This window comes from Anabrus simplex, chromosome 1 (assembly GCF_040414725.1).
Source record: "Anabrus simplex isolate iqAnaSimp1 chromosome 1, ASM4041472v1, whole genome shotgun sequence".
In the NCBI taxonomy this organism is placed as follows: domain Eukaryota; kingdom Metazoa; phylum Arthropoda; class Insecta; order Orthoptera; family Tettigoniidae; genus Anabrus; species Anabrus simplex.
The window spans coordinates 258,470,475-258,485,682 of NC_090265.1; the positions used below are offsets into that span (position 1 = coordinate 258,470,475).

The 15,208-nt window shown below is 37.0% G+C and overlaps 1 protein-coding gene across 1 annotated transcript in view; it reads left to right on the forward strand.

Moving 5' to 3' along the window:
- LOC136862995 (methyl-CpG-binding domain protein 5/6 homolog sba) overlaps positions 1-8,011 on the forward strand; it is a 775,494-nt gene extending 767,483 nt beyond the window's left edge. Inside the window, exon 12 of the mRNA XM_068225835.1 lies at positions 5,091-8,011. Within this exon, the coding sequence (XP_068081936.1) occupies positions 5,091-5,232 (142 nt within the window). The 3' untranslated portion in view covers positions 5,233-8,011. The remainder of the gene's footprint in view (positions 1-5,090) is intronic.
- Positions 8,012-15,208: the final 7,197 nt, after the last annotated feature.

A 15,208-nucleotide genomic window follows, 5' to 3' on the forward strand; every position in this document is an offset into this window, starting at 1 on the left:
GTGAGAACCCCGTAGCACTCCGGTATGAACAAATTCCTCTAGTTGGATCTGAGCCGCAAACCGTGATCTCGATCATGTAGACCCCATAGCTGCGTACCCACGCGAACAGCAAACTTTGGAGGGGGTGAGATTTGAATGACGGGATGCACGAAACATTTGTCACAGGTTGACAAACTTCTCTTTTCCAGGGCCGGAATCACCTGAATTTTAATGGTGTGGTTTTATACAACACAACCATAATTTAATGGACTTATTGAAAGATACTAGTCTATGATTTCAGGTAATGATGGGCAGTACAGTTCATTTTGGCATTAGTGCAAAATTTGTTACATACAGGCTAATGGACTTTAAAACTGACAGGATTATAGATTCTTTTAATTTTTCTGCCTTTACCTGTACAGTAAAGCACAGTAAACCATCCCAGCCTTCTTATTGGCATTCAAAATGAGACATTGATTGGGGCAAATATTTGTTTTTAGGAAGGGGAGTTAGGGAATGGAATAACTTACCAAGGGAGATGTTCAATAAATTCCTGATTTCTTTGCAATCATTTAAGAAGAGTCTAGGAAAATAACAGATAAAGAGTCTGCCACCTGGTCGACTGCCCTAAATGCAGATCAGTATTGATTGATTGATTGATTGATTGATTGATTGATTGATTGATTGATTGATTGATTGATTGATTGATTGATACAGAAAATTAATATTTGATAAAGCAACATAGATAAAATCTATAAATAATAGATCGATGAACTCTTTCATAACATGCTTCAGAGTTTAAATTAATAGCATTGGAGATTATTGTTATCAACTGTCTGTTGATAATGGCAGCGATAGAAAAATCTTACACTACCTAGTGAATTGACCGTGTGATTAGGGTCGTGCAGCTGTGAGCTTGCATTTGGGAGATAGTGGATTCGAACTCCACTGTCGGCAGCCCTGGTGGTGGTTTTTTGTAATTTCCCATTTTCACACTGGCAAATATTGGTACTGTACCTTAATTAAGGCCACGGCTACTTCCTTTCAACTCCTAACCCTTTCCTATCCCATCGTTGCCATAATACCTATTTGTGTCTTGCGATGTAAAGCAAATTGAAAAAATAAATCTTACAGTCTTAACAACCAAAATTATGAAAATTGAGACTGGCCTTAAAAATTGTCTGTAATAGAATTTTAAAAATAAAAAAAAAAAGAGAAAAATAGGTGGGTGGAGAAGATTAACCTGACTACGGAATCTCCAATAGTGGTTTGTATCCATGATACAGCAGCCCTGATATGAGGAATATTTTTAAATTTACACAGTAGTAATCATAGAGGTAGAAGATACTTCATTTTTTACTAAGTGTATAACATTATAAAATATTAACAGTAAAAGGTATCAAGGAGGGGACTTAATATTCTTCTTTAAGAATTAAATAACAAGAAGGAAATAAGGGGGAAAATCCAGATATAATCATGTTAGTGTCACTTGTAACGTTCTGGCCAGGTTATCAACAGAGAATTGAGAGCTTACTTCTTTACTATACATTTCAGTTTGGCTCTGAAGAGATGATAGGGAATAGAGATGTCAGTTTCATGCAAGGCTTTTGCTGTTGTGGGAAGTCGGAGTGTTGCTGGAGTGTTAGGTTCACGCGAGGAAGATGGAATGATGGTCTCTTTCAGATCATATGTGGATGAACATGTAACAGGAAATGAGGTGACAAAGATGTGCGTTTGAAAACACCATTACTAATTTCTGAAGAAAGCAGAGATCTGTGTACTGCAGGTGTTCACTCCGGTCCAAGAATTTCTTCGGTACAGTACTAAACTGTTTCACTTCTCGGCTACAGGCTTTCACAGTGTACGTAAAGAATGAGAATATGTGGTTACTGTTATTGACACATGTGGGGTGGCAGATGATGACCAAATGATGGAGCAGAAATCAACAACAGAAAGAACGTAAGAGCGTTTTAAGTCATGAATTTCAGTAACTTTTTTTTTTTTTTACTAGTGGCTTTACATCACACCGACACAGATAGGTCTTATGGCGACAATGGGATAGGAAAGGCCTAGGAGTTAGAAGGAAACTGCTGTGGCTTTAATTAAAGTACAGCCCCAGCATTTGCCTGGTATGAAAATGGGAAATCATGGAAAACCATCTTCAGGACTGCCAACAGTGGGATTCGAACCCACTATCTCCCGGATGCAAGCTCACAGCCACGCGCTCCTAACCACATGGCCAACTCACCCGGTAGTGCAGGATTTTACTTTGTTTGTATGGGAATGGAAATTTAGCTTGCTATCATGAATTATTCATGAGTTAACAGCCTTCAGTAGGGTGCTGTTTATTTTATACCAATGGGTAAGCTCGTGTTCATTTAGGCAGATTGACATTTAAATATACATTTTTCTGCAATAATTTTGAGTTTCCATCTAGTTACCCAGTCTAAGCCCAAGTCTGGAGTATTTTGAATACACTCATAATCACTGGAGTTAACTATATTTTTGAAATTTTTTTTAGATGATCTGCATATCATAGGTTATGAATTTTATTATGGTCTGTATTGACAGTTGATCACTATCAAAGGGTAGAGAAGGGTATTGAATAGTTCGACCCTTCTCTACCCTTTGATAATGATCTGCATATAGTAATATGGAACATGGGGTACTCTTTATTTCATCTGTGAGGTCATCTACAAAGAGAGATAATAGCAGAGATGAGAGAACTCCTTCTTGTGGGAATCCAGACAAGACATTCAGCCAGGAAGAGATGGAGCCTGGAAGTGCGACTTGCTGTTGGTGATTGATAATATAATTTCTAATAAGAGTTAAAAGTTTGCTATGAATATTCCTGTGACATAGTATGTATATGAGCAAATTATGGTTTATGAAGTCAAATGCTTTAGCCAGGTCAATATAAATAACATCCAATTGCGACTTGTTAGCAGTGGTGGAGGTAACTTACTGATTGAAGCTGATAAGTTTGTTTGGCATGATTTAGTCTGACAAGAAAGGGGCTGTGATATACATCAGGTGGCTGTATAAAATTCTTTCAATGACTGCTGAGAGAATAATACCAATATAATGGTCCGTTATTGGACATTATAAATTTTCCAGCTAACTCATTCTTGTTTGCCTGCGTTTCGCCCTCGTGTGCTAAGTTAGGCTCGTCAGTTGGGACTTAGCATTATATTGGTATTATATTGGTATTATAAATTTACTCATTCAGGACAAATATTTAAGGTTCCCTATGGGAATCAACATCTATATCATGCTGAGAGAATAGGCGTGATTGAAATGGGTTTGCATCAAGAGGGGTTATGCCTGTCACTGGATTTATGAATGGGTATTACGTCAGCTTGTTTCCACGTGTCAGGAAGAGATCCAGAATTAAAGCCTTGATTCAGAATGAGAGGTAGAGGGGAGTGTTAAAAATATGCAGTATTTTTTGTCAAAAACTCAACTGAATTAATCAGGGCAGTAGCTCTGGAAGCTGGAAGACACAGAAGAATGTGAAGAATATAATTACTCCATGATGGTTGCCAACTTGTGAGGAGAAGGCACAAGAGGAACTGAAAACCACCTTCTACAGTCTTACAGAAGTTGTTGCAAGACTAGAGTTGGTGTGAATAAGATGCATACTTTATTGTACATCCAAAAAGCACGAAGGACTGGTAAAAGCAGGAAAACAGTAGTGAACTACTGCAATTATAACATTTGATATCAAATTGGGATGCATTTGCAAGTCTTGATCTATTTATAAGCTATAAATTTCATGTTGCCATTGATGCTTTCACGGCCCGTACTTATAGACATAATAATTTTTTTAATTTTGTGTGGCTATTTCTAGCCGGGTGCAGCCCTTGTAAGGCAGACCCTCCGATGAGGGTGGGCGGCATCTGCCATGTGTAGGTAACTGTGTGTTATTGTGGTGGAGGATAGTGTTATGTGTGGTGTGCGAGTTGCAGGGATGTTGGGGACAGCACAAACACCCAGCCCCCAGGCCACTGGAATTAATCAATTAAGGTTAAAATCCCCGACCCGGCCGGGAATCGAACCCGGGACCCTCTGAACCGAAGGCCAGTACGCTGACCATTCAGCCAACAAGTCGGACACTTATAGACATGATATAGGTTTTTGGGCTTGTGCTGTGTCAAGAAAATAAGGTGAAATTCTTTACGTTTCTTAGAGAAAAGAATTTCACCTTATTTTCTTGACACGGCATGAACCCAAAAGCCTATGTATCATGTCTTATAAATTTCATTTTTGTTCTGTATTGAAGTGCAATTATAAGAAATAAATTGACAAGGTTATTATGTATACCTTTTCAATACAATGCTATATAATATAATATAATATAATATAATATAATATAATATAATATAATATATAATATAATATAATATAATATAATATAATATAATATAATATAATATAAAGTGCAGGCACATACAACAGTGGAATCATAACAAGTAATAAATTATAAGACAGGATTCATGTGGCATTAAACACACAAGGTTGATAATCATGGTATCTCTAGCACTTGGGTAAAACAGCAATTATTTGTAGGCTATCCCCATACAGAACTAGAGTACATGTCCAAAAGTAGTTTATCAGGATCATCTTTGGGTTCTGTAGATAAGAGATTAGGTAAGGAAGTATTATTATGTAAACTGTCAAATACAAAACATACATTTGGATGATTCACTTTGTTGAATCCTCTTTTCATGTAATTGGTCATTTTTTATTGATGTGATAGAAGGAGGCTATTATTATTAATTTGTCATTTATTTTACTTTCGATTATACCTGGACAACGCATTCCTAAGTATTTTGTGATTAATTTATCCTCTCGTCTTTATTTTATTATTTATAATGTTAAAAAGCTACAAGAGAAATAATGTATTATTTTTCATTAATCTATTTTGATGCATAAGTAATCATTTTCACTTTATGATATCTTACAAATTTTGGTATTGAACAGTATTTCCATTGTAATATTAATTATAAAGTAGTGCAGTACATTGCAATCCAGAGATAAGAATTTTTTATGTACTGTACATTGATAGTGAATACTTTCAGCTAATGAGTGATGCATTTTTTTTTTTTCAGAAGCCGTAAACTGAACAGCCAGTTAGAAAATGCAATTCAGGAGGCCATGCTGGAGTTAGATCACATGACAGAAAAGCAACAGCGACAAGCAGTTGTTGTGGGGATTGAAGCGTCTGGCCGGCCAAGACGCAGCAACCGATGACTGGTTGATGTTTGCACTGGATTCTTCAAAGTTTTATGTGTGTTAGTAATGAGACTGGTGGGAAAGTCAGATGTCAAAACTTTATCTTTATAGCAATCAGCTTACCTGTGAACAAGGATTAAATGACACTTCTGATGGGTGCTGGACCGTAACACCCTTAACTAATATTTTTTCTCTCTCCTACCATGCAGTCTCTGTTTCTCTCTCTTCTCCTGTTTGCTAAAGTGTACCCAAACATTTTCATATGTTAAATAATCTTTCAGTGTATTTTAGATCTGTTTCCATAATTCAGAACTACCATAGGATAAAACAAGTACAGCATTTGTAACTGCTGATACATTTATTTTGAAATTAGGCCTATATTATATTATAATTCCTGATTCATCGATCATTCTTGCTTATTGAAGGCAGAAAATAAGATTCAGGTTTACTTTTAAAATGTTTACTATTATGTATATTTCACTCAGATTTTAATCTCACATTTAGGGACGTTAAACAAAATTGCAGTTTCTGGATTTCTGTGTTATTTATTGATTGTATGTCACTAAATATTATATTGCAAAATAATAATGCATAGTCTTTCATAATTTAAAAAATGTTTATTGCAATCTTGTTGGTAAGAACTTGGATCGCAGTAAACTTTATACAGACTCTGTTTGTCTTCCTATAACTGTATATTAAAAGTTGTCTTGCCCACTGTTTACTTAGTAGAAACTTCAGAACTATTGTACTTTGCACAAGTTGTGAAAGCCTATGCAGAATTTTTATCCATATTATGGTTTATTATTTTTGGAATGAAGTAAATGCCTGAGTTGTGCATCGTGTTTGACTTTTTCTAACAAATTCTTGCTTAGAACCAATACTGTGAGTTGGTTATGTGATATTTGAAAGGCAGGTTATCAAGATTTCAACCCATTGTACAAATTATGTACCATTACTCCTTAGTTGTAAATAGGGCCTGCCTACCCGAGGTGGTAAAGGTGTGCTTGGTTCACCCAGAAGGACGTGAGTTTAATTCCCCATTAAGAATCAAAAGAAATTAAGAAATAAGATTTCCTCATCATTGGATTGACTGTTTCCTATAGGTTCCAAAATAGTTGGAACGCCTGTGGGTGTCCAGGGTACTTTGATGAGGTCATCGAAGGAGGAAAGTTTCGAAAACCTTCCTGAGCTTTTAGGGCAACTTGCACCGTGATGTCCTAATTGATCCACAATGCCACTGCAGATGCAGATATGCTATTTACATAGTTTGCAACCCAAGCATAAAGCTACTGCTATCTGGAAAGATGTGTTATCTATAAAAGTTCCTATATTGGTTGAAAGAATGACTGTAAGCCAAGAGCTAGCTGCCTCCTCCTGGATTGCATGAAGTCTTGCTTGATTTCCAGCTGCATCTTGAGATGAAAGCAGTGTTTTATAGATCCATTGATTATTACCCAGTTTTTCTGGATATCTAGATGTGTTGAAGAAAACTGAGATTTGTTCTGAGTTAACCATTCCTGAAGACCTTCTGGTAAATGACACAGCTCAGTTTTATCACCATGAAAAGAAACTTGTGACTTGACAAAGTCAAGAGCTTGTGGTCCTCTAATGAAATGTTTAAAACAGATTCAAGACGATTTGTCAGTAGATCATCAGCTTTTGTGAGGAGTGGAGGAAACAACCACACTGGTGTAGTCTGCATGAAGAATGTTAATGTAGGAATTGTGAAACAATGTCCAAACCAATTGTTTTACAATCATCCACGAGTTTGTTTAAGTCTGCAATGACTCGATCAGGATCATCTCTTAAAGTGCCATGATCTAAACAAAATAAATTAAGAAAACTCTGTAATTGGGAAATGACTGGATGAATTGCAAGGCTAAAAGTCAATGGGCCCAGGGGATACCCTTGTTGAGCACCTCTTTGTGAAGTTATTATTTCAGAGTGGAAAAAGCTTATCAGTGGTGAAATACCTAGCATCTTTGGGAATACGATATAAAATATGCATATTATTCTTACATGAAGCCAGTTCCTCATAAAAATAATCACTTGATGTGGTTATCATACCATCTCCTTAATTAGGTTTATTGAAATGAACTATGGACCAATGAATATGAAGACTTCTCTTATTTTTGAAAAATTTATCACAGACAGGAGGACAGTTTATTAACTCAGTGCCGCGTACCGAAGAAGTTTGCGAGTTTCCTCTTACTTTTGAAAAATTTATCACAGACAGGAGGACAGTTTATTAAGTGCCACGTACTGAAGAAGTTTGCGAGTTTCTTAGTAATGCACACGATGAACACAGCCACGAGGCAGCACTACCAATAAGATCCTCTGCATCCTCATCAGAGATGCCAGCACAAATTCCATAAATCCATGAATGACACCTTGTAATTAATTGGATGTAGCATCATGTGATTTCCTAAATGACTGGCAGTTTCCTTATTATCTTCCATTTGACACAGACAATTACAAAGAATAACTACTAACTAAAATATTGAGTATAAAACTGGAAATACCGAACAAGTTGCTGTGCGGTTAGGGTTACATAGCTGTGAACTTGCATTCAGGAGATAATGATTTCAAATCCCACCGTTGACAGTCCTGAAGATAGTTTTCCATGGTTTCCCATTTTCACACCAGGCATATGCTGGGACTGTTTCTTCATCAAGGCCACAGTTGCTTCCTTCCCACTCATAGCCACTTCCTATTCCGTTGTCGCTGTAAGACCTATCTGTGTCGATATGACATAAAGCAAAATTGTATTTTAAAAAAAACCTGGAAATACATGACATGTGTAAACAACACCTAGGTGGTGTTAATTAACAGAATGTTCCTTCCAAACATGTCTATGAAAAATTTCACAATCAACGACAGACAAGAAACTATAAACAAGATGGCTGTCACCAAATTTATTCCAAAACTTGAGAATTTAGTGAAAACATTGTCATAATACAGCTCAGCCACAAAAGACAGTACAATGAAACATGTAAAACACATTAACAAACTTTATAATCAGTCGATGAACCCTAAACATGGCACAAATTGGTTTATTTCGATAGAGATATTGCTTGACTGTAATCAGTGGTCAAATCCATAGCCTCCTACAATCGTATAGAATTAGTTTACAGATTTAATAGTCATAACATTTTTGATGACTGTAACTTGAAATAACATACATACATACATGAAGAAAATGTTTTGGGAGGAAACAAAAACAAATTCGGATGGGAGACGGATGTAAAGTTTATTTGAATCTATACTTCATGAACCATGGGAAGAAATATTTCATGAGACACCTGGATCCCTTTTATCACTGATGTCAGACAAGGAATTAAAAACTCTCTATACTTTTCATTGAATTGAAGATATACTGACTGTTAGGAAATTAAAGATAAATAATTTTGAAGAGTATTCGTAGCATTGTTACAACACATTTTCCATTCATTGTGAATGTTTCTTACTTGGGTACTTTACGATGCAGACTTTAAACATCTATTCAGATGAACATTGTGTGGATAAACTGGCAATGGATGGTAACTGTGGAATGTTATTTTTCAGTTGCTGTGTGAATTTGATCTGATTTTTTAAGAAGTGTTGTTTATTTATATCAAGGTTATTCTACCAACTCATTGACTATTCCAGCTTGTATTAAAATGACTACTTCTCTGTTGCTGGGCTGAGTAGCTCAGACGGTAGAACACTGGCTTTCTGAGCTCAAGTTGGTGGGTTCAATTCCGGCTTAGTCCATTCGTATTTGAAGGTGCTCAAATACACCAGCTTTGTGTTGGTAAATCCTCCGGCACGTAAAATAACTACTATGAGACAAAATTCCATCACCTCAGCATCTTTGAGTATTGTATAGTCAGCAGGAAGTAAAACTAGTAACATTATTACTACTGCTACTACTACTGCTGCTGCTACTTTTCTGATTGGTCTCTTTCTGCTTTCGTTAAACATACTATCATGCCATTATTAGAAACTACAGGAGGGGCCACAAAAAAGTAGCTTATGTGAGTGAGCTAGTGGATTATTTCACTTATCCACAAGTTACAACAGATGCTGAAAGTGGTCCCTGTACACGTCTATACACCTTGGGTACTTTGCAGCATGTTGGCTGATCATGTTTGCAGTTCGTCAACATTGATGCTGCAGATAGTGTTCATGATGTTTTCCTTGATTTGATCCAGGGTATGTAGGTTGTAGGCTTACACTTCTGCTTTACATTTCACCACAAATAGAAATGACATATGGACAAGTCTGGGAAACATGATAGCCATAACTCATTGCTCACAGTTCACTCTGTAAAAAGTTCATGAACTTCAGTCTTATTGAAAATAGTAGTACATTTTGTCTTCTGGTGTTACTTGGTCGTATTGTTCAACGATGTCCAGGTATACCGCAGTATCCACAGTTCATCTGAAGAAAATAGGACCCACTATTCATGTTCTGATACCACACATCAAATGCCAATTTTCTAGTTTTCTAGTTGTGGGACAGTGTTTTGTGAGTCAGGTGGGGATTTTCAGCAAATCAGTACCTTGTGTTCTGGAAATTCACATAACCTGATAAATGAAACTAAGCTTTGTCTGTCATAAAGTGCAGCAAGGCTTCAAGTGTCCACCAGGAATCATAATCATTAACCAAATACATTAATTTACACATGTAGATTTGTCAGACTCTTTCATTTACTATACAGCAGATATGTTATTCAGTACATTTTGAGGCTCGGAGATTTCAGTACTCGCCGTCACAGCATCCATGGTACACCAACTTACTGAGACAGTTTTGGGGTTGGTTTTCGCTGCCTACTTGCAATCCATTGCTGAATGTCGTAGATTACTTCAGACATCCAGACTGATAGAGACCTTGATATCTTCATGTTTGTAACAGTCAGTTCGGTACTGTTTTCAAAGCAGACACTGTATGCAATGTTAGGCTGGTGGTTTTGTTCCTGGCTACTTGTTAGCGAAGACTAAATTTCTGATGGGCCTATGCCTGCCAGACGACCACTACTGAGCCAGAAGGCCTGCGGATTATGAGGTGATGCATGGTCAGCGCAGTGAATCCACTTGGCCTTTATTCTGGGCCGCTACCTTACCATTAGTTAGCTTCACGTTGGCTGAGTAGACGTAAGATAGGTAACTGAGTAGACCTCAAATCAGTCCTCACATCCAGGTAAAAATTCTTACCTTACCATCAGATAGCTTCTCAATTATTCTCACTTCGGCTGAGTAGACCTCAAACCAGCCCTCACATCCAGGTAAAAATTTCTGACCTGGCTGGGAATCAAACCTAGGATCTCCAGTTAACATGCAAGCTCACAACCCATAGACCGTGGGGCTGGCAAGGACTCCTTTTGTTTCCTTAATTGTCCCACTTTGTACCTAGCCTTCCACAATCGTTACTGTTTATTCCAAGGAGAACACTATCTTCCTGACATGAAGTACACAGAAGAACGGAAAAGGAAGGCAAAATAATGCCGGAAGACCACACAGAATGACATCACGTCACTAGACAGTTGGATAGTCGGCAGACTGCACACAGGGTTACACCTCACTGACAGGCAGTTGGGCAGTCAGCAGACAGAAAGCAAGGGGCTATGGCTTCCTCCAAAGAATGTGGCACTGGTATTGGAGATGGACTATTTTTTGTGGCCCATTTAGGCAGCATTTACCTTCATTCTACTCACACTAAGTATGAAAGATTTCACAGGTACAGGAAGTATACTTATGACCTTGACTCTAGTAAATTTATATGAAGCTGTTTGTTATAAGGAAGCCATACTTTTCAGTTACAGACTATGAATCTCATATTAGATCTGTATTGACTTCTTACAAAATTGTACAAAATTATGTTGATATCCTCCTAGTCATTACTATAATACTTTACATCCAATTAAGACGAAACTTTACCTAGACATAGACATGTTTCGACCCGGCATATAAGGTCATCATCCTCAGTAAGATATATGTAATGAATTAAAAACAGACACACAAAATGAAATGTTAGTTAAAAAGTTTTTTCTTAAAAAGCATAATGAAATTTTAAAACTATGAGATGGTGATGGTTAAAACAGTCTTGAGCTGGAGACGTTTTTATTTCAATGTTTTTTTTTGTTCCTTGGTGTAGTTCAACTAGTATCTGTAAACTGTTGGCTTAGTTGTTATGTTCAGACATGGGCTGATACACGTAAGGTGTTAGTGAAGTTGAACCGTCTGATTTCTGATCTCTTAATTCTATTTTTATTACAATAACCAACAGCTATCACCAATAGAAAATGATTTTAAGAAGAATAACACAAGGAGTTTCTACTAGACCTTCGAAACCACACTTTCCAGATATCAAGTACCAAGTTTGTGCTTTGCAGATGAAAATGGGCAAATAAAACTTAACAATAAAGATAACTGTCAGATTTTGGCACGATATTTTGAAAAGCTTCTAAACAGTAGTGAACCAAGAGAGAGGTTAATGACAGAAGAACCCAAAGTCAAGGATCCAGATTCTAAACCACCAGACAAGTATGAGACTAAAGAGATTGTCATGTCAATGCAGAACCACAAGGCAGTGGGGGAAGATTCAGTCATGGCAGAATTGTTGAAGATGGGGAACGAACAATTATTTGAAGCCTTAAGAGAGGTTGTTTCATACAATATGGTCTGAAGAGAGAATCCCACCTGAATAGCAGATGGCCTTGATATATCCATTCACAAGAAAGGTGATAAGACTGATGTGAATAATTACAGAGGTGTTTCACTGCTGTCCGTAGCCTACAAGGGTCGTATCCAAAGTGCTGCAGAATAGAAGTGAACAACAAATTGACCAAGAAATTGGAGAATATTAGACCGGTTTCAGAAAAACAAGATCATGTGCTGAACAGATCCTGAACTTGAGAAACATAATCAGGAATAAAATGATCCAGAACAAGGATTATGTAGTAGTATTTGGAGATTTTAAGAAGGCCTATTATTCTATTGACAGGGAAACCTTAACGAGGATCTTGGAAGAATTTGGTGTGGATGACAAATCACGGAACCTGATTAAACAAACTATCAGCAACACTGTGTCAAAGGTGAAGTTCAGAGGGGAAACTTCAGATTGCTTCGAAATTAAGACAGGAGTTAGACAAGGAGATGGATTATCACCAATGTTCTTCAACTGTGTGTTGGAAAAGGTCATTAGAGAATGGGAAGGACAACTAAGAGCCTTAGAGGGAGAGAAAGAACAATTCAGGGTTGGGGCACAGAATAAAGGGGTGAACTTCAAATGCCTTGCCTTTGCAGATGATCTAGCTATCTTTGCGAATATTGTTGAAACAGCAAGTAGAAGAATCAGTATTCTTTGTGAAACTGCTATGAAGATGGACTTGCAGATCTCTTTTGAAAAAACAAAATTTATGACAAATATCAAATTAGCTCCAAAGATCATGAACACAACAGGAGGAAAGGTGGAAAAAGGCAAGAGCATCAAATATCTTGGTGAGATGATCCAGTCAAATGGCTTAGAACAGGAGGCAATCAAGGCAAGAATCAGAAAGATGGAATAAGCATACCAGTTGAAGAAGGATGTGTACAACAAGAAATCATTGTCTGAGAAAAAAACTAAGGCACTATAACACTGTGATCAAAGCAGAAGGACTATATGCTGCTGAGACCTTGGATTTAACAAGCAGAGGATTGCTGGAACAACTGGAGTAGAAAGAAAGGAAGATTCTGGGACCTATATATGTTGGTGGACAACAAAGATTAAGACCTAACAAAGAGTTATACAAAGAGACTGAGGGAATTATAGTCTATGAAGAAGAGACGGCTACAATTTTGTGGACATCTCCTACGTATCAATCAAGAAAGGCTGACTCGAAAACTCGTTTCATATTTCGAATGGAAAAAAAATTGTTCCTAGTTGGTTTATGGAGATACATGCTGATATGGAGCGAATGGGCATTAGTCATGAAGACATCCAAAACAGGAACCACTTTCGACAATTAGTTTCAGACTTCAGAGGCTTCCAAGAAGGAGAAAACAAATCTTCAAAAGTGATTTTTTTCAGAAGAAAGAAGGAAGCAGATACGCCAACAAATGAAGCTATATTCGCAGAAGATCAAAGGCAGGGGATGTAAAAGATGATCCAGGATACCGTAGTTATTACTCCGTGATCCATAGTGACCAAAGTCAAACAGAATAATAATAATGTTATTAGTTTTTACGTCCCACTTTTACAGTTTTTGGAGATGCCAAGATGCTGGAATTTTGTCCCACAGGAGGTTTTTTTACATACCCGTAAATCTACTGACATGAGACTGACATATTTGAGCACCTTCAAATACCACCATACTGAGCCAGGATCAAATCTGTTAACTTGAGCTCAGAAGGCCTGTGCTGTACCATCTGAGCTATTTCTAATAAATACAGTGTAATAACCATAAACACCAGAAATGACTATAGGGTCAGCTCATCCCCATGTTGAAGTCTCTTGGTTGAACCCCTCCATTTTATACAAAATGCTGGCAGTCCCATTTCATTCAGTCAAGCTTGTTTTAGTTTACTGAGATATGTAAGTAGTAGAAATGCTATTTTACATAAAACTGATAAAAGTTGCTTCTTTATGGTTTGTTGGTATGATTTCAGTAACATTTTAGAATTATGCCACAAATCATCATTTAAAGGGTAAAATGGTAGATACATACTGAAAGTAACTTATGTAACATTTTTCTTACTTGCTCTTCTTACTACATGGATAACTTCTGACATTTGGATGTTTGAGTGATGTTTTTAATACTGTTTTATGGAACTATGAAGAATGAACACACAAAATCAAAGCATTTTTTTTGTCCTTGTTTCTCAACCATTAGGTTGCTGCCCAGTACCCGGTCCTGACACTGATATAAACTATACTGGGCCACAAGATATTCCCTGGAACTTACCATTTTACTTTTCTAAGCATATTTCACAAATAAATATTATTAGGAGAACAATTTTCATGATTGTGTCAAAAAATGCAGATCCAGGTAATCTCTAAAATGTTACCTAAATAACATCCGTGTAGGAAATGTCATTAACCAAGCCCCTTATTTTTGAACGATACAGAAGAAATTTTTCAACATTTGGGAAGGGGAATACTCGTCTTAAAAATTGCCTCTTACTTGATTGCAACAGTAGGCGGCAAGTCCTTGTCCTAAAACTGAACGAAATGTTAAGTGACCAATTAGCTGGGAAATATAAACAAATTTTTTTTCACTTAATTTGAAGATTAAAGTATCTGGTTCTTGATAATGAATAATCTAGTGAATACTCTCTCTTTGCAAGTTCAAACTGCCATGTGTATGTCTAACTTAAGGTGTTTGTGATGCAACAACCAGTAATGCATCCAGCTAAGTTCACAGAGTGATCTCCAGGATAAGCAAAAGAAGGAGAAAACTATTAGCATACATAAGATCATATCGTACTTAATGTTTCTTTTACTCTTTGTTTTACATCACACCTATACAGACAGGTCTTAATGGTGGCAATTGGGAAGGGAGTGACTGTGATCTTAATTAAGGTACAGCCTGATGTGAAAATGGAAGAAACCATCTTCAGGGTGCCGACGGTGGGGTTTGAACCCACTATCTCTGAATGCAAGCTGACAGCTACATGACCCAAACTGCAAAGCCAACTCTCTTAGCCATGACGCTATTTAAAATGTATAGGCCCAAACTTAAAAGAATGGAAACATATTTACGAGTAAATTTGTTGGGACCAGGCCCTTGTCTTTAGAAAAAGAATTTACCGGACTGCGTTCTCTGAAAAGTTGATAACCACTTCTTTGAACATGGCATCATGTTGCTGCTTTGAGGTGATAGAGGGTGGGGTCAGTGTAGGAAAGGTCCCCATGAAAATGCTAGCAGGTGATGTTTTCCAGCCTACATGGTGATTTTTTGTCCCTGAAAGACTGTTCTGGTTCCATTTTAGAAAATTCTTACAAGTCAGTTTGTTAGTATTTTTTTATATAC